The sequence below is a fragment of the Amblyomma maculatum genome, chromosome 2, assembly GCF_055883805.1.
Source record: "Amblyomma maculatum isolate TAMU_Amacu chromosome 2, ASM5588380v1, whole genome shotgun sequence".
Classification (NCBI taxonomy): Eukaryota; Metazoa; Arthropoda; class Arachnida; order Ixodida; family Ixodidae; genus Amblyomma; species Amblyomma maculatum.
In genome coordinates, this window is record NC_139345.1 from 181,605,194 (window position 1) to 181,630,142 (window position 24,949).

Below are 24,949 nucleotides of genomic sequence, written 5' to 3' on the forward strand. Positions count from 1 at the left end.
AGATCGGCAGCAAGTATAGTCGTAAATTTAAATGTCATGCTTGGAGGCTATTGATTCGGATAATTTATTCCATGCTGCAATTGGTCTAGGAAAAAAGGACCTGTTGAAAGCATCAGTGTGACCATGAAGACGCTGAACGCTCATTGAATTATAATGGCAACGAGAAGTGCCTAGTGGCAACTCTAAGAGCAAGTTTGGTCAATGAGGACAAAGTTGTGCAATTTTCCGTCGGAATTTCCAGTGGGTGAAGGTCGAGGGAGGCTTTGATACCAGTCATGTAATCCAAATTATGTGCGCTAAAATGTTGTTATCTGAGCACTGTTGCGATACAGTGCTTGTCGTTCAGATTTAGCACTGTATGCGACTACTTTTTAGAGTACAAACATTTTCGTTGAATTGGGAACCAGAAATCTTGCATCTAGAAAGAAAAGTGCAAATTTTCTTGGGCTCACTCATTCAGAATGCAGCTTGAATAATTTAATCTGAGTGCTCGCTTTGTCTATTTCATCTGAGGCAGTTGAGACCATTGCGCATTATTTTGAGCAAGTGAGTCCATTTAACCGAGCAGCTGGCGGGTGTGTATGTAGGCACACCTTCTTCCTGTAGGTATTGCTTTATGTACACTGGAATATGGACACTGCCTCCTTGCATTCCAATCTTATAGTTGGTGCTGTGCAGTGGTAACTCAATCTGCGTTGGTTGTACAATACATAGCTGCCTTTTGTGGTGCCACCTCAAGGACGATTTCTAAACTCTGCAAGTGATACCTTTCTGATTATGTCTGCAGACCTTGTGCAGGAGCAAATGAAAAAAAAAGGTTATTTTCTAAGACCCAGACAAAGGCAAATAAGTTTTACTCAGTAGCATTGTTGGTTGCTGCACGACATAGTGCAAATGATTTCTAGCTGAGTAGCACCTTTGTGTTGCTCTGTGCTGTCGGTAGCTAAATAAGTTTGGGAAATTTAAACTTCACCCATCTGAAGCTCCGATGTGCAGTGTTGCTCATGTTTTCTTTCTGTAATGTTATGTTGTTTTAGAGTTGCGAGAACTTGTTGACGTCTTCAATACTTCTGAAATGGCTGGTGCAGCAGCAGGAAATATTGGTGTACTGAGTGTTTTGGCTGTCCTGTAAGTGTTGATCAACTGTTGCAATGAAAATTAAGTTAACCTGTAGCCCTTTATAAGAGGCACCTATTCTGCATTATTTTTTTATACCCGTTGCTAAGCATGATTCTCTCAGAAAGTACTGTGTGTCAAGTTGGGTAGTGTAAATGCCTCATTGGGGCACTGAAAATTGACCTGACAGAGCTGCACAGTCTAAGCAGTAAGAAATCTAATCGTCCCAGATACACCTTCAGTTTTACTATAAACAGAAGAGTTTAACATCAAGTCTAAACAATGTTTGTTGCGCTGTTGGGACCATGAAGGTGGCACATCTATTAGATCAAAGTAGGGAATTCGCTTGTAGGATGAAAGAGCACTGAACAAGTGCAGAGGGGGAGCCTCAGTTAGCAAGCCGAGCCAACATTTCGACAAGGGGACTTGTCTTCGTCTGGGCAGCACAATTACTGGTGGAGGTTTTAAATACGGTTTTGCTTCCTAAGAAGAAAAGCTGGGGGGGGGGGGGGAAAGAAGCAGGGCGAGAAGTGAAAGAATGTTTCCTTGGGTATGAATTTCTATGAGCATGGAACCAGTGCTTTCATCATCACATGAAAAAGAAAAAGAAAACCAGCAGCAGCAAGAAAATCTAATATGCGAAGTAGACGATTGTCAGCACCTAAAGCAGGTTCGATGCTGACACGTGTTTCTTGAAAGGGGACAGGTAGAACGAAAGGAAGATGGTTTACCCGGTATGAAGAAGTACGGAACAAGGTTAAAAGGGGTACGCCTCAGTTCACAGGTCGAGCCAACGTTTCGACAAGTGGACTTGTTTTCGTCTGGGCAAAGTGATTATCACTGGCAAGGGTTTAAATATGCTTTTGCTTCCGAAGAAGAAAAGTTTAGGAGAGGAAAGTGGGTGAGAAGAAAGTAGGTGAAGGAGTGTGGAGGGGAGGATGGGTGAGAAGGAAGTAGATCATGCAGTGAAAAAATAAATCTTCAGTATGTATTTCTCAGCCTGGAACCAGGGATCTTGTGGTGGCCTGCAAAAGAAGTAAAAGCAGCGTACCAGGAAAAACTACAATACCGGGTAGATGATTTGTCACCACTTAAGAGGGTTTGGTGCAGATACACCTTACAAAGGGACAGGCTTTGCAAAGGGCCCTGATAAGGAATATATCTAAGGGGGCCAATTCTTAAAACTTTCTGCAAAGCTGGTGGTGGTGGGGGGGGGGGGGAGGTAGGTCAGTACAAAGTCACAGGATAATAACTGCACAGTGAACCACAAATGACATGCAAAAGAAAAAGTTTGAGGACAAACAAGAAACAAGTGATAAAGGGGAAATGTGTTTGGAGAAGCATGTACAGCTTATGCTATTGCAGAAGGGAATAGAGTGTACATGCGTTGTGAATAAACTGTACAATTAACGCTATGTGGGATTGTTTCCCCGAATAGTTATGTTGCATAAGGAATATACCTAAGGGATTCTTTTAAGTGGTGACTAATCATCTATCCGGTATTGTAGTTTTTCCTGGTATGCTGCTTTACTTCTTTTGCTGGCCACAGGATCCCTGGTTCCAGGCTGAGAAATACATACTGAAGATGTTTTTTTTTGTTCACTCCATGACCTACTTTATTCTCATCTTCTCACCCATCCTCCCCTCCCCACTCCTTCACCTGCTTTATTCTCACCCACTTTCACCTCCACAGCTTTTCTTCTTTGGAAGCAAAAGCGTATTTAAACCCCTGCCACTGATGATCGCTTTGCCCAGACGAAGACAAGTCCACTTGTCGAAACGTTGGCTCGACCTGCAAACTGAGGTGTACCCCTTTTACATTTTAGGAAACGTAGCGCAAAGAAGACAAGGACAAATGCAAACGCACCAACTAACCCAATTCAGCATTCTTGTACCCCTTTTATCCTTGTTCAGTGCTCCTTCATACATTGAAAGGGACAAGCATTCCAAAGGGACCTGATGAGCAATACAGCTAGCTGCATGGGAACAGCTATCAAGAGGTTTTGGAAAGGGGAGAGAAGGACAAAAAAAATTAAAATAACAAATCAGAGTATACTATACCTGCCAAGCATGGAATTGTCTGAAACGATTCAAGGGGGAACCAAAGTAAGAAGTAATGAGAAACGAACATGTTTGAAAAAACACTTGGAGCCTTTGCTATTACAGGAGGGGGGCGGGGATACAGAGTATGTACAGGGTCGTCCACTTCTAGCTAGAACACGGTCACTGCTTTTAAAGCAACATTGTATCTGACGCAGGCAGATATCGATGCAAAGCGATGCAAGCACACAGAGACACGGATGTGTTGCTTCACATGGCCAGCCACTTTAGATTACTGCGTGGCCGGGTCGGATGCAATGACACCTTGAAAGCAGTGACCGTGTTATAGCTAGAAGTGGACGAGGCTGTACATATGCTATGAATAAAGTGTACTATTTACACTTTATGGGATTGTTGTCATGACTAGTTGTGGCAGAGAGGAAATATATTTAAGGAATACTAATGCTTCTTTCAAGATATTGTTGCAAGATAACGACAACGAAGTGTTTCCTTCACTTGCCTCTTGGAAGGGACAAGGAGATGACAACAAAGTGGGCTTGGTTCCATGTTGCTGCTCGCGGCTATGCTTGTTGAGGCTGTTGTAAATACTGTAAATACATAGTTTCCACGTAACAATATTTGCTCCTGTTGGTTCCAATCTTCTAAATTTATGGATTAGATATGCCACCCTATATTTTGTGTCCCTTGAAGATTTAAAGCCCAACATGGAGAATAAATAAATAAATTTCAATAACCTTACGGCCCATCTGATTGAAATGCTGGGAAGCTGCTTTTGGGAGGTTTTTGCCTGTGTCTGCCCGATGTTCATTTACCCTTCTGTTCATTGATTGCCCAGTCTCTTTCGGACAAGTTCGGAGCCATAATTGAAAACCTGCTTGAAAAGCCATGCCCTTTGCTGACTCAAATATCGCTCTGTAGGATGAGCAAATGAATGCGCTTCCTCGACTGCGATGGGCAAGGCACTGATGCGTGGGGTGCAGAACAGATGTCCGCACAGCTTCTCCGCACCTCCAGTTCCCCCAATTTACTGCATGTAACACACTGCTCCCCTGCAAGTTCACCGTCGTCTGGGGAAGCCATCGCGCAGGGCAAGCCACGAAACTTTCGCTTACCAGTGACGACTTGAAATGTGCCCATGCCACAAAAGTGTAATGCGATGATCAATTACAGTACTGGTACTGGCAGCTGATCAGAGTTATCAAAGCTTATGCTATGCCGCACGTTCAGACTATAAGGATGGTCGACTCTGGCAAAAAAAAAAGAAAAGAAAAAAAAAACATCTGCCGCTCCAAGCGGCCTGGAGTAGAAGTTGCAGTGAAGGCATGTCGTGAATGTGGCAGTTAAGTCTTACCGCCATATTCACGACTGCGCCTTCACTCTAACTTCTACTCCAAGCGGCCCCCGAGGCCCGTTTTTCGTTTCAGAAAACAACCTCCACTCGTATAACTCCCACAGTGGCAGAGAAAACTCGAGTTTTCTCAAGAATCTCTAGTCCGCAGTGCCGCTGCCTTGGCACCGCTCCTCGACCACTCCACTTGTAAACACCGAGGACATCACATCGTTTGCTCGCTGTGTGGACTTTGTTCTACCGGTATACCAAACTTCACGAAAGTGCATATGACGAGGATGCACCAAACCTTTCTCTAAAGCATTGGCTGAAAGTGACAGCGACCCAGGACATCTGGCACGTTATCGTTTTACAGGTGTGGCCGTAGCCTCTTGCTGCCCGTGCCGAGCTTTTATAACTGTGATCCGCCGCCGGTACCAGTACTGTAATTGATTATCGCATTATGCGTCTGTGGTGTGGGTACATTTCAAGTCGTTGCCGATGAAGTGGACAACTTTTCGGAGCCTACTGAGGGCAGAGTTGAGGCGCGCATTTCACGGTTAATGGTGAGCTTGCTTGCAGGTGGACTCGTGCTGTGGGGGAGGCGCACTCCTTCCATAGCTCGCCTTGTCTGATGAACGGCGGCAAACTTGTCGTGGGAGAACAGCATGTCACATACAGTAAGCTGGGATGCACCGAAGGCGCGGTGGGGCTGTGCGGACATCTGTGCTGCACCCCACGCATCAATGGCTTGCCTGTCACATGAGGGTACGTAGTGCGTCTTCGGACGCGCGGCACTGTCGAGGGAGTGCATTGGTGTGCTTGTCCTACGGAAGGATATTCGCTGCCAGCGAAGGCATTCTCTTCAAGCACATTTTCAGTTAGGGCTCCGAATTCAGTGTGTATGCGCTGAAACGCACTGTGAAGCAGCATGCAGGTTTTCACCGTTAGCCCCCGAGCCCTCTGAAGGCCAAAGCCATGTTCATAGAAAGTGCCGGCTTTTACTTTTTTTTTTCTTTTTCAAATGTATTTTGATGTCTGTCAAAGCATGGCAATAAAAAAAAAGGCAAAGCAGCAAAGGGCGAGAACATCTCACACCAAACAAATAAACTGAAGTATTCACACCATTTCTCAAAGCATATGTCATGTACTGAGTAAACTCTATGTCACCAGCAGCGACTGTTGCCAGGCGCAAAAGCATTTTTGGTCGTTTTTCACAGCCACCCTTTTCATCTAGCCCGCAAAACAAGTTCCACTATGCTCTTAACATCGAACTTGCTTGCGAAGGTTGTTGAAGACTCAACATGAAAAACTAAGCGTGATACTTTAGCACACAGTTTTCGGGCCAAAGGTACGCCTTAATTTCATCCCCATACGCCATTTGCGCTGCTTCGAGTGGAGAGAGAACTTGTCAGAGGAAATGCCGAGTTGGATTCATGAATCCTAATTGGCCCTGAAGTGGAGGAGTGGCTGTTTTCTCCACTCCAAGCACTGGTGGTAGAGCGTCGAGTCGAGGCACGTTTACAATATGGGCGCTAGTTTGCATTCATGTGAGAAAACCATTGAGAACTTACAGTACAAGAATCAAACTGAACTTGGTGGTCTATATTGCTGAGACTTTGTTTGCACATCCCATTCCTATTATACCTGCAATGCAGTTGCAGACTTTCAGGCACCGTTAAAACATTCACAGCGCCAATTGGTTTCGTATTGAGTGGGAGCACCCATTTCATGGCAGTTGTATCAACACATGAAGCTCATGATAATTTTTGATGGCAATGTTTGTACCTCCAGCCGTCAGTCAGGATTTTAATTGAGATGTCCCAAGTTTGGTCAAAAAGTTTTCTGTGGGTAAAATTAAAGGTAGAGCACCTGTTGGGAGCAGCTTGGCTCCACAGAAAATTTCAACTGTACTGATATTTTGAGGTATGCAATTGTATGTTACCAAAGCTTTACTTGTTTCGTTTGCTGTTTCTTCCAAATTCGCTTGTATTATAGTCACAAATGCATGCATTCAAGATTAAGCGGAAAGGGAAGGGTTCGAAAACTTGGGTTTTGTATTTTCTACACCGCTAAAAAACAAACTGTTCATGCAGTGAAGTTCGTAATATAACAGTGTTTTTTTATACAAATGCTGCTGTGTAAAAACAAAATTTCGTTGTAAATTAGGATGGATTAGGGCGGACGTTAAGAAGCGGCAGATATATATTTTTTTTTCTTGTTTTTTTGCCAGAGACGACCGTCCTTGTCGTCTGAACGTGCGGAGTAGCATAAGCTATGGTGGATGCGAATGTTAAGAAGCGGCACATTTATCTTTTTTTTTTTTGTGAGAGTTGTCCATTCTTGCATTTATACATCAACGAAAGCATGCGGTCAGCTGTGATCATGACACCGGCTTTTAGAAGGGCGGTACTGGTATATCTAACCTGGCCAGATTCGGGCTGTATTTGAGAATTTTATTCACTTATTTTGCGTTAATAGGGGCTGCCATATTTGTTACAGCTTACAGTATTTATTATTTTGTTACAGTATTTGATTGTTTTAAATGTTAAAAAGAGGGCTTTAATTTGTGTCTTGTTTCCTTCCTCTTCAGTTCATGCGATGTCAAAATTTCCCCACCTACCTTACTCTATGGTCCAGAGTTTTTTGCGTCACAAATTCAACAATGCAGCGAGTGCATTGAAGAAAGCAAGTAAAGAATCATAAACAGGAAGGGTCAGGGTTCGGGCTAGTGGGTAATCTACATGAGGTTCCATAGCGCACATTAAAGAAGGGACAGAACACGAGCGCTCGTGTTCGGTCCTTTCTTTGATGCACGCTATGGAACCTCATGCATAAACGGGAAGTATGTTTCATTTCTCATTCTCTGAGAAAAAAAAATATATGCTTCCAAGATTCTAACCCGCGCTACTTTGTTCTGAAAAATGGAACTATTATATTCATGTCAGGATCAGATAAAAAAACAGAATGCTCCATTGTGGTTTCCATTACAGGTTGGTGGCTTTGCCATAGTCTACATTTCAAATACGGCGTTCCAGACATTGCGGTTTCCAACTCCAGCTCAGCTTTTTTACTTTTGTTTTGTCATCATTCATAACCACGTTAAGAAGGAACGAACCATCTGGTTTCTAAAGCTAGTTCTTGTAGCAGTATATTATTGTTAATTAGAATGTTAAAAAGCCTATTTCAATTTGTGTCTTGTTTTCTTCCTTTTCAGTCTACGTTGCGTCCAAAGTTTGGAACCTATCCAGACCTGCGGTCCGGACTTTCTACTTGCTTTCGTTTAGCACGAGATCAGTGTTTTGTTACTCTATATATTGGTGTATTGTAGCACTGTTTCTTGAAAATTAAACTCTGTAAATAGATATTGAGTGGCATAGGCGTATTTCCTTTCCATGGACTGTATTGTGATTTAATGTGTGATATGGTATGGCCGAAATTGTTTGCTGCGAGTACTATGAAAGACCCCATAGTGGAGGGCTTTGGAAATTTCGACCACATGGGGTTCTTTAATGTGCACTGACATTGCACAGCACTCAGGCGCCTTGCTTTCCACCTCCATCGAAAAGTTGCTGCTGCGGCCGGGATTCGATCCCACATCCTCGGGCACAGAAGTCTTGCACCCTAACCACAGCACCACCACGGTGGGTCATTGTACTCAAATGCTTCAAATAAAGATATAAAAGAAGTTGTGTCACATATACTCAGACTGGGTGGGTAAAATACAGGGACGGAAATAACGGTAAGTTAGCTTAAGTAACATTGACTTTTGAAAACTGTCAACCAAGGAGCATGAAAAAGGGTCATGACAATGGACACAAATGTCTCATTGAGGTGTTTGTCGGTATTGCCCTTTATTTATGTTTCTCGGTAGCTAGTTTTCAAAATGTCGGACGTATTTTCAGCATTTGGCAGCTATATTTTTGGTGCATTTTTGCAACATTTTTGTAATGCACCAAAATATGAGCGCATCACATTTTTCATGCATTTTTAGTGCATTCTGAGAATAGTATAAATTTATGCTTTTAGTATATTATTAGTATATTTTTCTTGGTTTGGAAAATATAACTGCAACATATTTGTAATGCTCCAAAAAATATGAGCGCATCCTATTTTTCATATATTTTTAATCCATTCCAAGGGTACTTTCTGCCAGCATGAAAAATAGGTCAAGTACATTAGTAATACTTTCAAAGTACATTGTCAGTCTATTGGTGGAAGATTTTGTGAACCCTGCCAAGCTGAAGAAAGTACATTTTCAGTATGTTAGAAATATTCTCAATAGGCAAAAAGCATATTTTAAACATATTTATATTAAGATATGCAGTGTTGTACTCTTAGTATATTTATAACATATTTGTATGGCATTGGGACAAAAAAATGCGAAATTGATACGAAATAAATACAATGCGTTTGAAGTGCATTTTTAGTGTGCCTGTTTTTTGCTAAGGGCACTGTTTAGGATTCTGGAACATCAACTGAAGCACATTCGCCCTGAGCACACATGTTAACTACTCAGTAACAAGGAAAGTAACGCCCCGCGTCAGCCATGCCAAAACACAAAAAAAGAACAAAGAAGAATAAAGAATACTGAAGATAGCGCCGATCGGCAACCCTAATCATGAAAAAACTGCCTAAGAGTAAAGGCAGCAAAGACAGAGCAGATAAAAGGTATGTGTATTCTGTAATTAAAGCCGTAACTTGCTATAGAGTTTGCTTTTTTTTAATATGTTAGCGGATCATTATTTTAAACACTGTATAAACTGTGTATAAACTGCGTCGCTGTATGTGGTACTGTCACGGAAGTAATCCTAACGGCTCCAGCGCTGTAAAACAGACAACGCTAGGCCATTAAAAAATTTCCTTATTAGTTAATTTAAATATTTCGATCTGATTGTCGATAATGAAACTAAAAACTTGTCTCAGCATTGTTGCTGACGGCTTTAGTTTTCTTCAGATAATGATGGCCTCTAGAATAAAAAACGAAACGTTATTAGTTATTTTGCATTATTGCTTAATACTCAGCGCTGTCACTTCACGCAATGTTGGTCTAACTGTACAATCCACCTGCATACACCGCACCTACGTATTTGTCGCAAAGTTTAAAATAGCGACCTCTAAACAGTTTAAAATAACACAAGGTATATACTATCGATTAGTACTCTCGGACGTTTCAAATGGTCCTTCTATAACTCCACTTCAGAAAAACTACAGAACGGCGTCAAATATGCGAGAAAATACTGTAGGTATTCCCGTAAGGCCAGGTTTTCTGTATTTGTGTACTGCGTTTCTGGCGTTCTTTAAATTTATTTGTGCGTTTTTCTTTGATCTCAAATTCTACAATATTCTGCTGCAACTACGCAAGAATTTGTTGTTACTACAGACACCTCTATTTTCACCTCTATTTTCACACTTTCACTGCTTAATAGCACATAGAATTTCTATTGCAAAATAGAATTGTATGTGAGAGATAGAGAGAGAAAAATGTTATTTACAGCGTGATATGGTGGTCCGCCGTAAAGACGACAGCCCCAGGACGCTCAGACTGGATTTCGTGGCTGGTCAAGTGAATGCCGGTGCCGCGCTGTCGTGTTATAGCCTGGCTGAGCGGGTCCTGCAAAATATATTTGTGGAGACCCGACAATTGCATGTTTCTGTGATTCATCTCCACAAATTTGGTGACTCCCGACTTCGCGTCTTCGTTCTCTGCTCGTGCCCAGCACTTGCTTCGCTAGGCCATCACCCGAAGCTCGATACCCCTAACTCCCGTTGTGTTAGTCATAGCCATGGAACCCTCCACGCATGTACAGCCTTCGTCGCCTCTCACGCGGCCACCTCAAGAGTGCACGGTCACCGACCCTAAGCTCCCCGACTTCTGGTCATCGAACTCGGAACGTTCGTTCCTTACCATCGAGGCCTTGTTCCACCGGCACCGTGCAACTACGCAGGTGGCCATGTTCAACCATGTGGTTACTGCGCTCATGCTTTTTCTTCGGCGGCTGTTCGCGATGTCCTCCGCTCTCCGCCTGCCTATCGTTGGACGACGTCCATTCGGCGAACTTCTGAAACGGAGCTGCGTCTTCTGCAGCTGCTTCTTATCTCAAGAGATCTCGGAGATCAGAAGCCTACCAAGCTGCTTCGTCACATGACCGCCCTGACTGGAGACTTGGCTACTTCACACGACAGCGCTTTCCTGTGGTAACTCTTCCTGCAGCGCCTGTCACCGCAAGTGCGCATGATCCTCAGCTTGGCTTCGTCTGAGACCGTAGAACCCCTGGCAATGCTGGCAGATAAATTCACGGACGCCGGTTTTCCCTCTGTGGCAGCAATCCATCGCCCTCTTTCTCCACAGTTAACCAGCGCAGCTGCTGACGATCGCCATGCCCGCCTCACTGATCCTAAAGAGAAGTTAACCCGGCAGGTAGTGCGGCTTACAGCTGAGGTCACGGCCCTTCGTATTTGCCGGCCGCGTTCCTCGTCTCCACCCCGCTCCACCAACCCCAGAACTCCTGACAGCCATTCTCCGTCATCCAGAACCTTTTGGTGTATCACCGCCGCTACGGGTATTGCGCATGTCAATGCCGGCATCCCTGCTCCATCGCGGGAAATGGTCCGGCCGAACACTGAAGGCGACTGGTATTCCCGGCCCCCTATCTATTCTCTTCTTTCATATCACAATGTTACGAAGGTCCGCTACCTCATCGACACTGGTGCCGAAGTCTTTGTTCCTCTGCGTATGTTGATTAAGCGATGCCGTCCTTCAGACTCTCCTTCTCTGACCACAGCAAGCGCATCGAACACACGGCCAGAAGTCGGTGACTTTTGACAATGGACTCCGCTGCACCTTTCGTTGATTATTTGTCATGAAGGACGTGTGCTCGAGAATCATCGGCGCCGGCTTTCTATGACAGTACAGGCTCCTAGTTGATATGAGGCAAAACCTCCTCCGGGATTCTGCAACACGCCTAATCGGCAAGGCGTCTCTTGCCGCGATCCAAACTTCAGGCTCCTCCAAGCGCACAGCACCGTTCCCGTCATTTGCTCCGGCATACGTATCGAGTAGCCAGATGTTTCACGACCCCTGTCCCTTCAACCCCCGGTCGTTGTGAGCATAATTCATTATATTGTGACGACTGCGCTTCCCGTACTTGCTCGCACACGTGGCTTCGCACCCGATCACTTCGCAGTCCCCAAAGAAGAATTGTAGCATATTTTACTGGGTGGCAAGCCGATGAACACAGAACAGAGCGAAGGTGGCTGATGACTGTGTGATGACTAACGAATCCGAGCGGACCTAGCGGATCGTCCTGCCCACTCCACTGCCCGCTTCTTCCTCGTCCGTAGCATTACCCGGGGGCCCCGAGCTATCGTCTCGATCGTGGATGAGGAAGTTTGTCTATGGGATTCATGGCATGGCGATGGGCATGACCCTATGGCTGATCATAGAAGAGGAAGAAGAAGAATAGGCTTGCCGCCGCGTAACTCTGTTCTCAGCGGTTGGATCCAGGATCTTTCTCCTCACTTTTTCCATGTCAGCGGGGTAAACGGTGATTGCGGGCCAGACGTTTCTCGGAACGCAATGTAAAGGTATCACACATTCACTGAAGGCGGGATATAGCAAAATAATTACGGAATTAAAAGTGAGAGTGGGGCCATAGTACAACGTTTGATGTTGCTTCCTGGCTCGTAAATGGCTCCTTTTACGGCTACCTGTAATCAAATACCTCACATAATGCAGCCTAAAAGGGACATGCGCCATCAAAATATACTATTACTTTATTTTACTGTTGTGAATAAAAAAGGTGCAGAAAAAATGTCGGAAGAAGTATGTTAGAATCTATCTTTATTCGTTCGACAACGCAGCGTTAACCCATTGCGCTACAGAAGCGTTGAGGAGAGCAGGCGTTTATTGCACCCAGCTCCGTTTAAACAATATTTCAGCTATTTTTTGCCGAGTGACCCTGCTCAGATGACCCTACCGTTCATAAAATGGAATCACGCCTTGCCGCCACTATGATTCTTGGATGAAGCCTTGCCCAAGACGTTTTCGAGTCACAGGTAACCAAAAGCCGATAGCCGAAACCTAGGCGCGCACCGCATGGCATGGGCGGGGAGGTTGTCCTCCTCATATATGATGTCTTGGATCGGTGGGGTCTTCTTGTCAGCGTCTCAACAGTGGGGTCGTCAGGCCAGTCCGGTCTCTCGTAGTGTCCTTTAGTCGTGTGGGTCGCGTCTCGGGCCGGTGGGATCATTTGGTCACTCCGTTGTCGTGCCTTGTGGTCGGGTGGAGGACAGGGCGGAGAAACGGCAAGGTCGCATCGGATGTGGCAGGCTGGGGAACAACCTGGCGATGCACTCTATGCAACCCACTGCCGATGGCGCAAGCAGACACAGGGCTTCGGAACTCCGGGCCAGAATTACGACTGATGATGGCGCACCCAGCACCTCCAAACAAATACAGGGTGGCAAAGCCGATGAACACAGGGGAACAAAGAGAAGGTGGCTGATGACAAGTGATAATTTTAATGAATCTCGGCGAGCCTAGCGCGAGCTTCCCTGCCCGCGCCACTGCGCGCTTCTTCTTCCTCCGTAACAATATGCTGGAGCTTGGCTCCATCCAATACTTTGGCATCGCACCTCCACACAGTGGCCAAAAAGACTGGCGACTGGTGCCCGTGGGCCAATTACTGGGCTATCAACAATGCCACAGTCCCTGGACACTACCCGATCCGCTACATCCAGGATATACATCGGCCCTTCATGGCTGCAGAATCTTTAGCAAGGTCGCATTTGTGAAGGCATATCACCAGATGTGTATTTAAGTAAGGTCAGGGTCAAAATGCATGGCCCAAGTAAGCGGGAGAAAATATACATGCATAGCACCGCAACAGAAAGAAAACAATATTACGATCGAACCACCGTATAAGTACCCACAGTTTGTGACAAAAATTAGAAACGGTGCGCCAGGTGTAAATCAAATTAACGAAATAACATACAGCATCCGGTAATATCGACTACTTGACACGAATTTACAGGGTTGTCTCCTTACGTGCAGAAATGCGAAATTATTTTGAGTTCAAGAAGTACTTTGCTTTGGGCTAGTTGGTTCATGGTTGAAGTGGATTATGAAGACGTCGCGAAAGGGACGAGGACAAGGAAGGAACACCAAAATAACAGGACAGAAGCCAACTTTGAGTTTTGAGTTCCGTGCCATAGTTCTATTATGAGTTGGTTCTGTATTTCGTTGCTCTTCTGAAGACTCAAATTTACTTTTACTTTACTTGCTTAATCTACAGCTGCACTTCTTATCAGTCCGATTTTACATCTTCTGCCCCTCTGTGATAGTGCAGTGGTTATAGCGCTCGACTGCTGTGCCCAAGAACCCGGAATCGAATGCCGGCCTTGGCGACCGCTTTTTGGTGGAGCGAAAAGCAGGGCGGCCGTGTGCTGCTTGCGATATTAGTGTAGGTCAAAGAACTCTGTGTGGTTTCTTAGAAAAATCCGGAGTCCTCCACTACGACATCTCTGATAGCCTGAGTCACTTCAAGGCATAAAACCTGATGCGCGTACTTAATCAGACAAAGGGGTGTTTAAATTCCATGGGAAAACCATAGTTACTACCGTCGTTTACCTGAGCTACCTTGAGCGCCAAGTACTTTCTCGCTATCTGCGCAGCCTAGAGTGCGTTTCTTTGCTGGCACTTTTCAACCTAATAAAGCGTTTCTTTGGAAAGCAATTCGCTGTTTTCCTCACTTCCGAACTACGTGAGAGAATGTGAGGACATTGTCCATTCTGTATAAAGAGTCCGCTTTTTTTTTTTATTTTGGCAACATGCACCGCTGATGACAGCGCTGGCTAAGTTGGAGCAAATAATTTACATTGTTATAGTAAACACCTCGGTGCAAAGCTGTAGCTGTAATGTGTCTCTAAGAATGTTCTAATTCTAAACGGCGTTATCCGATTGGAGTCGGAAAATTCAGCGACACCGTGTCGAAGCATTTTCAATTTACAAATGATGAAACCATGTCGTCAATATGGTAGACCTATGCGCTCCAAAATGTTCAAATTATACTCAAAAGAAGAACAAGTGAAAGTATCGCGAGCCACTATGCACTGCTCTGGTCAGCGCCTGAATGCCGCGCACAGCAGCAACGAACTGGACTTTCTGCACGTTTGCGCGTAACAGTCCCAGACCGTTAGTTATCAAACATCCAGTAGACTCCCACTTAAGCTAGTCGGCGCGTGCATCAAGATGAAGTGACGTACTATGAAACCTCTGTTCATGTCGGATGACCAAATGTGCTGATCAGCCGAGCAACAACCGCAGTGCGATTCTATGGAGTGCTGTCTGCTAACACAGCCTTTACCTTACCGTGCACTATTTGCGGCCACTTATAAGTAGTAGGTTTATTAACACGACGCACCCTTCGGGCAAAGTTTTAGTGCACCACGTAATAAATCTCCCGGCAGGAGCTAGACAATCAAGGGTAAGGAACCAGCTGCACGTGGCTCTGCAGGCAGCGCCTTCTTCATATAAGATAGTGATACTACAATTACGGATGTGCAACGAATACCGGACCTCAGCTTGAACTTGGCACAAATGAATAATAGGACAAAGCAGCACCAGCGAAAAAAGAATTTCGGGTGCAAACACACCGCACCCCCCCGCAAAGACCGCCCGCTCACGGCCCCCCAGTAGGCATTGGCGACCCCCGCGGCCACTTTTGTCAGCGTAACAACCTTCCGCACGAGTTTTATGACCACCAGTAGTATTGAAGAACTCTGGTCATACCCAATTTGTTTAACGTTTGATTGCATTTATCGTCTCGTTTTTTTCGCATAGCTTTTCTGCGTGATCTTCTGTTTCTTTTCTAAGCTTCGCTATCTTCCTTCTAAGAGAGCGGTTTCATATTCGTCAACTCTTTTTTCGAAACTATGCTTGGCTTCCCATTTGTGTAGAGTCAGCTGTCTTCCATCTCAGGAGCATGCTCCTCCTGGTGCCTCTGGATGTCTCTTTTACCCCTATCACATCACTGTTCGATAGGTATGGGTGCATTTTCTTCCTCAGTTATTCAGTGTACATGTGTCAACTCAGTGATTTTGCTTTTCTCGATTTCCAGACCTTTCAGCCCTCCTTCTATATTAATTGCTAATATGTAATAGGCACTGTCCAAGTTTAATTCTATGCTGTATTACTCTAGAGCTTATGTGTTCTGAAAATTTGAGGCCTGGATGTGCGTCCTCGCTTACACTATTTCCTCTCCTTGTCGGGCTGTCCGGGATTTTATTGAGTGCGAAGCCTTGCTCTTGAATATCTTCCCGGAGTTGCCACCTTTGAGGACTTGCTATGACCTTAGGCTTAACGGTGTGCATTGAAGTCTCCCAGTATTAGTAGATGTTGCCTTCCGCGTGTTTTAGCCTTTTTGGGTAATGCACAGAATATTATCTTTTCCTTCTTTTGCGATCTGCAGATTTTGAGTATGAAAATATTCGGCTCTGTTATGCGCCTGGTTATTTCCACGAACACGGATTCTATGACCATACGTCCTATTTTATTCTCCAGAGCAGCACCATTTCTTTTTTATAGCACTGTTAGTCTTGTTTTGTCTGCTTTGTTGCTACGGAACGCCTTGGTATCCTGTCAATTTCGCAGGACCCCTGTTCCTGTGCGGCGCTATTCTGAGAGATTGGTCTTCTAATTATTTTAGATGCTACGGTAGCCCTGGCCTCCTTCTCTCTATAAACTCGAAAATTTCATTGCAAGATTTAATTGTTAGTATTCTTTATTTTGTTCCTCTTAAAGACGAGCCAAAGCTTCCTCTTCTTCTTGCCGCCATCTTTTGTTGTTTGCCATCTGGATCTGTATTAGACTAATTCTCTCTGCTTACGTTTGCATCCCTTCGTTTGGGATCTAAATCTGTACGTGCGCTTAAATTTTTTTTATAAATTATGTGAAGTTCGTGATCGCATGCTCTAGCATCATGAAGACATTTGCCAATCTTGTGGCCCTAGTTTCCAGATCTTGTGAAGACCCCATATCTTTGACTTTGCATTTGGCCGATGGCGGCAGAATCGGTCGCTCTTCCTTGTCGGTATTACCTTCAGCCTCATCTCTGGTGCTACTAGTGTTGTAACTCTGGGTTGTTGCGTCTAAGTGTGTGCCTGCGTTGGATCATCCTGTTTTTGAAGTCCACGTAAGGTTTCGCTTTACGTTTTAATATATCTTGCATTACATCCATTTTCTTCATCAACCTATTCATTTTCTCGTCTTCACCATCCTCCTCACTTGGTTGCGACGCTTCTGCGAAGCTGATGCGCCTGTGTCACGGCATATTGCCTCTTCGCTATAGGTTTCTCTATTGTGTAGGTTTGGCCCCTGGCTTCGTCTTTTCTTTTCTTTGTTATCGAATGCTGGAGGTGCTTTTCCCCTCAGTTGACCCTTGCGTCCTTACTTGCGTTTCCCTTTTGGCTCGATCTTCTCCCTCTGAGGTTCACCCCGACTTGTGTCCTCCACATTCCCCTCCGTATCTTAGGAAGGATTCTTCGCCCGATAATGTATTTGGATCCGTTCTTGTGATCCGAGCCTTGGCTCCATCCATATTCTGGCCTCGATTGCTATTCCTTATCTATTGCCTTCTCCAAGCACCGCTTCTTGACTATCTTATGGTAGATGGCGTTGCATTTGCTGTCTCGTAAAATGTGTTTTTTGCCTCATATGTTGTGTACACGATCGGAGTTTTGAACCTGTGGCCGGTTTTCGTTGGTGCACACCGCGCATATTATGTTCCTGGGATCCGGGCGTAAGTTCACTCTGTGTCCTATTCTTGCGCATGCGTAGCATACATAGTACTTCTTGTATAGCAGGCACTTTAATGTGACTCCTGCAAATATGATTCATACCTTAAGACCTCCCATTCTCCATTCCCATTAAGACCAGCATTATCCCAAAGTTAGATTCTTTCTCTGGTATCTTAATCCCCTAGATTTTGTGCTGTCATATCTGTACAGCCTTATCATGTTGTTTTACGTATAATAGTGGGACGTCTTGCACGAATATCTTGCCAAATTTCTGCATTGTTGCTGGATATGCCATTACCACCGTAGGCTCTCCATTGAATCTTCATTTTTGCTGGCTCTGGTATTTAAATATTTAGCTTTCGCTTGTCGTCGCTATTGCTTCAGGCTTGGAGAGACAGTCCCTGTCTCATTCTTGTATTGGATTTAAACCCCAAAAAACTTAATTATCACACAGCGCCACAGTTTTGTGCATCATAAGCTTCGTCAGGCCGCCGCGCGGTCTTATCATGATATCCGCTTCATTGGATCCGTGCCTACCGTTTTTGCATCGTGTTCGCAGCCATCTTTTTTGCCTCCTCCAGGGCTAGAGCTCGCACTTTCTCTTCTTGCCGACGCGCTTGCTCAAAGCGCATACTACGAGCCTTATAGCTGACGATCCTTCGTCATATATAAGGCTTGTCAGCTATAAACATGGAGTTCCTTGGCTTTTATACTTTCTCCGTTTACGACTACTTGCATTTTTATATCTTTGCATCAGGGGATATGTGCACTTCTCCACCTGCGCAGCTGCGCCGGCTACTCCTCTGCTGCCTCCGCGGGCTCTCTGCCTCACTAGGCTTTGATTCCCCCGTCGATGGAAAACTGCAATATTCCGAAAATGAGGAAAGTGAATCCCTTGCCCAAATATTATGTTTTCGTGATTCTCATGACTTCCGCGGTTTGATTCAGAAAAGGTTGGAGATCAATGCCTCAAATTATTGCTTATATCAGTGTAGAAACATCGAACTCATGCCAGCCTATCCGTTAGCCTCAAGCGCCGAGGGCGCCTCCAAAAGTGTCTGTAGTTTTTTTCTACTGGGATTCAATTCGAAAACCAGAAAATGTTGTCTTTACTTACCTTCGTAGCAAAAGTGTTGCTTGTCTCGAAAAAGATATCTTCAGTGAGTTGTCCATCTAGCCCGCCATTATAACGGCGTGTCATCAGCGACCAGCGCTGAGATATCAGGTAAGCGGGGTATATGGCACATAGCTGCAGGAATTAAGTAAAAGGAAATTTTGCTCGTTAATTCGTGGCATCCTAATAAGCTGTATTACACATAATTGCACATTAAAAGTTTAGAAATACTAGGACACAGCATTGCACGTGTGACACACCGATGAGCGTTTTATAATAACACAACCATCATAAGCCTGACTACATTCATTGCTGAGGAAAGGCCTGTTCCATATAGCTTCAATTTGTTCGGTCCTATGCGATCCCGAGCTGCCTAATTTGTCAAACTTCCTAATTTCCTTCACCAACCAGCTATGTTTGCATTCTATAGAATCGATCCAGAGAACCTTCATGGACATCAACCGGTTGTGAATCCTCCGCTTTGCATGCCCAGTCCAAAACCATTTCTACTTCCTGGTTTCGACTAAAATCCTAATAGCTGGTGCTTGCTCTCTGACCCGCTCTTCTTTCTGCCTCTGTATCATTACACCCATGATCCTAATTTGCCCTCTTTGATTGCGGTGTTGTCCTCAAACTAAATTGAATTCCTTTCCTTTGCATTCATGTCTCTTAGTGATAGGTGATTATAATGTAAGAGGATGCGGTAAGTTTTCGCTGCATGAAATTTGGCGATGGTCCCGCAGTTGCATACTGAAACACCTCAGTGCTGGCTTCTTACTACAATAATAAAACCTTAATATTTGCTGCTGGCTACTGCCACTTTAATATAACCTGAACCTGCACTGATAACTATGTGTATTTCACGTTATCTAAGCCTTGAGCGAATGCTTAGTACTATTTAATACCAGGTGTTAGGTACAAGGTACGTGCTAAGCTAATCGATAATAGAATCAGGACAACCTTAAATTTCTATCAAGCACAGAGCCAGGCAAGGTTTATGGACGGAGTATCATCGATCATATCCGTAGTATCAACCAGGTGATAAAAACGTGCACGGAACGTAACGAACCCTATACATGGCATTTATCGACTCCGAGAAAGCATTTTCTAAATATCATCAGTCATGCAGGAATAACGAAACCGGCATGTATTGAGCCTTATGTGAAAGTATTGGAAGTTATCTGTGTTATCTTAACAGCAACCATAGTTCCGCATAAAGGAAGAAATACATTTCCAACAAAAAGGGTTCGGAAAAGAGACACGATCTCCAAGTGCTATTCACGACTTGCTTAGAGAAAGCTTTCAAAGACGTGGGATGGGAGAAGTTAGCACTAAGGATTTATCAAGAATATTTTAGTAATCTTAGATTCACTGATGACATTCACTTTCTATGTAACTCAGGGGACAAACTACAATGATTGATAAATGGCCTAGGCAAGAAAGAAACGCAGAATGGTGCGAATATAATTATTATGCAAAGGACTAAGGTAATATTCAACAGCGTGGTTAAAAAACACCAGTTTAAAACAGATAAGGAAGCACTGAAAGTGATGGAAAAATATGTCTAATTAGCACAATTGTTACTACAGATCAGGATATGAAAGGAAAATAATTAGGAGACTAATACTGGGATGGAGCGCATTTGGCAAGTATTCGCTGACAATGACAAGCAGCTCATTGATAGTGCTGAAGACGAAAGTATATAACAGTTGCATCTTACTAATACTGACCTAGGGATTGAAACATGGTAGTTAACGAAGAGGGTCCTATTAAAGTTAAGAACAACGTAGAGAGCTAAGGAACGGAAGATTGAAGATGTAAAGTTAAGAGGTAGGAAGAGAGTTGCGTAGAGAGAAATATCTTCAGTTGCTGACCTTCTAGCCGAAATCAAGACGAAGAAATATACATAAGGAGGGCATGTAGTGGAAAGAAAGGATAGACGATGGTCATTGAGGGAAACAAATTGGATTCCAAGGGAATGCAAGCATAGCACAGGGAGTTAAAGCTTAAGAAGGGAATGAGAGAAACTTCGAAGAGTGGATGAGGTTATGAAGTTCGTAGGGTTCAAGTTGATGCAGCCGGCACAGGGCAGAATTATTTGAAACAAATGGGAGAAGATTTCGCCCCTACAGTGGATATAGTCCGGCTGCTGCTCCTCTTCATCATGATAAAGTCTAAATACAATCGTACCATTCACTCGCGACTCTGCTTGCCCCATTACCACCTTGGTACTACTTGAACCCACTCTGCTTATCATATGTATGCATCATTACTACACTGCACAAGCTGAACCTGCGCTGCTGACCATGCGAGTGCCTCGTTGCCATCTTGATGCCGCCTGAAGCTGTGCTCGTCACTATGTGTATTATTACAGTTTTGGCCGGATTGGTGCGCGTGCTTGTTCGCTTTCTCGTTATTACTGTCACATAATGAGCTCAGTTACTAGCAAAACACAGACGTCAACGCTTCCTGTTCAATTCATTTCATTTCTCTCAAAGACAATGTGCGCACGATTTTTAAACACTCGTCGCAGTCTTTTTAATTTCACTGCCAACTTTTTTTTCCAAAGCCTAAACGTTTTGCCCTGCTCAGCGATGGGTAATGCATTTGGCTGCGATAAGTATGTTGTAAGCCGTACCATTCTGGCTTGTCGTTAAATATTTATCCGTTAGAGGTGTAATGTAAAGTTTTGACTTAATTGTGTACGTATTATTATTAAAACTGCAAATATTACACCTTTAAGAAATTTGTCGGTCTATTAGCCGAATTTGCTAGCACATCGTTCACTCTGTTTCACTATCCAGACAATGCCTGTAATTTAAGTTACCGGCTTGAGGGATGTGACAGATCAACGCAAGTGGCACATTTGGAGTGCGACGATTCCAAACGAGTTTAATATTCATGCAGTTGTTTTCTTGTAAAAAAAGCGAAGTTTATTATTCCCGGTATTGCATTCCTTACTTTTTTGAGATCAAGTCGCATATCGTGGCAGTAAGCCTTTCTGTCACCGTTGACCATGGTATTATTGGGACAGCGCCTCGCCATCAGAGTCATTGATAAGGCCACTGATTTTCGGCCACCACTGAGTGCTCTCAGCGGCCGAACGACGTCTTCGTCGATGAGGCGGCTCTGTAAAGTTGTTCAGTGAGCTGTCGTGAGATCAATACGACGGTGCATTTCATTGGCAAGACTGCGCTTTTGCCTCCGTGCCATTGAAGCGAATGCTTAGGCCGTTTCAAATTTAAAGTACGCAGGTAAAACAACTTCAGCCTGGGACACTTGAACTGGTGAGGAATGGCAGCCCAGTCATCCATAGAGCAGCATTATACAAAAATTGCTATCATGTGGTAAAAGACACCTAGACGCGAACGTCGCACTGCTAATAAAACATGACTGTCCTCATTACCTCTTTTACTCGGCATTCTAGAACTTGGGCTATGTATCGTATTGGATGTTGCATAAGCAGCGTATTGATAACATGCTTGAAATCAACAATGTTTTTAGTGTAAACAGTGGACACCCTGTCCCTGTTGCTGTCTTACAAGCGACCGATGAAAACATTGACAGTGGTTTAGCTCGGCTACGCCAGGATATACGTAACGAAAGCCAATTTCCTGTGGTTTCGCTATGTTGCCGATACTAATTAGCTTGTATTCATTAGCAATGAAGAGACATTAGTTTCCACAAATCATTTGAATATTTCAGGCACAGAAATTAAGACGCCCCGGTAAACAGAACAGTAATACGCGGCCGTTTCGACCAAGGCACCTTTTAAGCCCTCTACTTTCGAGGTCGTCGGTTCTTGATCGTCCGAAGACTCCATCTGAGATGCTATGCGCCGCCTGTTACGCTCTGCATCCCGGTGTCTTTGCGTAACTAGACGTTCTTACCTCTGTTCAGGCGTCTCTGGTGCTGGCTCGGCCTTTCGATATTATTTTTTCTCTGCTGACAGGAGGCCAATAGCCAGTCGACAACTACTAGATACTAGGAATTGAGCCTCTCCTGTCGACACCGCAAATGAGCGGCAGCCCGACTCTCCTCCATGCGAAACGACTTTGCTGCGGCGGTCATGTCTTGCCTCCATTTATACGAGCAGTGGCGCATGCGTATTTATTCGCATAGGTAGCATGTGTCACACCCTTCGCATATGCTTCTCCTTTCCGCGGTGCATTCGACATATTCCAGAGCGGTGCCACAGTTAAACGCTCAACTGGCAGCCGAATGTAGCTATCGCTACATTCGGCTACATTCAGCGATAAATACATTCAGCGGCAACATTCACTGCTACATTCGCTACAGCGATAAATAAGTTCTAAGTTTCGCCTGGTGAACAGTGCCGCCATGCAACCTCATTTTTGTGAAGGCTAATCAACGAAGACAAAATGATTCGGCTACTTCGCAAAATACTTGATTATGATTTCTGTATTAACTACGCTGGCATTTACAGTCTGGTTGGTACCCTCTATATTGTGACAACGAAGAACTAGGTTGGAGCTGGGTACTTAGCGTGAAGGATCACGGCGTTTTATGAAGCGCCTATTCAAACAAGTCTCAGGCTGACCAATGTAAGTTTTCATAGAATTGAAGAATTTGATATAAACTGTAGCCCTTCATGGCAAAAAAACTTCGTCATGACGAAGAGTGCATTATTTTTCGATGTTTTAATTTAAGCCCATTGGTCGCGGTCATGCTGACTGCTGGACATATTTTCTCTAACTTCTTTTCCGATTTGAAGACAAATTTGACGTCAAATTTTGATTACTTTTCTCCAGGCGGTGTGAAATCCTGTAATCGTATGTGAGGGGCCACCATCATTTTTTTCCGATTCACCACTTTTGTCACAACTGTTTTTGTCATCCTCTTTGCCATTCGCTCACAGATTTGCCGCAGTTTCAGTTGCGAAACTCCCATTTTATTCACGTGCTGAGATTTGAATATTAAGGAGACCTTAATTTTTTTAGGGCACGCGTTGCGTGTGCCGCTTTGAGACTGGAAAAAAACCTTTACCGGCATGATGACTCTTCAGCGTCCGTAGTCAATTCTCAGCAGTGGTTTAGCTGACTGAGAAAAATATTCCCTCAATTCTCTGTTTAAAAATCTCCATCTCTAAGTAATATATTTTTTTATTATTATCGTGCTTCCACTTTGAATTAGACCTCACGTGAGGACTCTTGAAAAATTCTGACAACTTGGTCAATTATCGCAACAACAACCTTTTTTTTTAATTATAGTCTGAGCCCCTAAAGAAAGCGGTGTTTTAGGAAGTGACCCTCGGACAAATTTTGAATGAATGGCTAAGAGGATGAAAAAAAAGGCAACTTTGCCTGAAAAAAGGGATAAATCCTAAAAACGAATGGTGGCCATCACATACGTTCACGACGTTTCCCACTTCTTGAACAAAATTGGTAAAAAATATGATGTCTAGGTCAATGTCGCATTCAAAGCAGATAATAGGCTAGAGAAGATATGTTCAACTGTCATCATGAGCGTGACCAATGGACGTGCTAACACTAAGGAATGCAGTATCCGCTGTGATGAAGTCTGTTCTTGCCGTGCAGGGCGGGAGTAGTGTATTAAATTAGGCTTATACTCGGTAAACTGGTCAATGTGTGAATACGCGACTGACTGCACTACGTGATACCCTGGGCAAACTAGTCACCTCCTGCCTAATTATTCAGTGCCAGAGCTGGAGAGGTATCAAGCAGAGTTAAATGTACGCGCATAGTACAGAAATCATAATCAAGGATCGCACATAGTGGCTGAAGTATTGCTTACTCGGCAAGACTGGAAGGAATGTGTGGCAAAACCGTCGATTACCTTCCAAAGGACTAAGGTTGCTTGGCTGTAATCATTGTCCACCAGGTGATATTGATGTTTTCTCGCCTAGGTGATGTACTCTATTTTGGATAGGAAAATAAATAATATCAAGTATTCTCTGTTTAGTGTTTTCTTACACGAATGTTCCTCTCTTTTTCTGGTGTATAAAAGCTGTAAATAGTGAGTAAAAATTCAGTTCCTAGTCATCATCATGGGGTCTCAATTCTAGCCTGTCCGTTTTTTTCACGTTGATGAAGTATGTCTTGTTTCTACACAAACTAACAAAGAATATTCCACGACTGCTGCTAGATGTACGGACGAGAATGGAGCTGGCGAAAGGTCTCAAGGATAGACTACGTACAATATAAAACCTAAAAAAGTAAACTGAGCAGCCCCCTTCCCTCCCCCCCCCCCCTCTATCTGAGTTTATGGAGGACAGGAAGAGAATTCCAAAGTCGGTCGTGGTTTTTAGCATCCTAGCAACGACATTTGGCTGCACTTTATTATACATTGTAAATTACTTATTTTCTTCATTACAAAATTATTTCACGAAACTCAACGCCGAAAAGGGCTACTACGCTGTGCTTGATGTCAGTGGCAGTTGCTCTCTTCGATTCTTCTCTTTACGAGATACTCAATTTCCTTATGTCTGCGGTTACCGAACTGTGCATGTCCAGTCTATGCAATCGAATGGGACTCCATCATTTTGCAGCACA

General features: G+C 44.1%; 1 protein-coding gene across 1 annotated transcript in view; it reads right to left on the minus strand.

Annotated features, from left to right (window-relative positions):
• The window catches only part of LOC146200545 (uncharacterized), a 115,441-nt gene that overhangs the window by 54,365 nt on the left and 36,127 nt on the right, over positions 1-24,949 (minus strand). Inside the window, exon 5 of the mRNA XM_084595555.1 lies at positions 18,420-18,551. Within this exon, the coding sequence (XP_084451681.1) occupies positions 18,420-18,551 (132 nt within the window). The remainder of the gene's footprint in view (positions 1-18,419; positions 18,552-24,949) is intronic.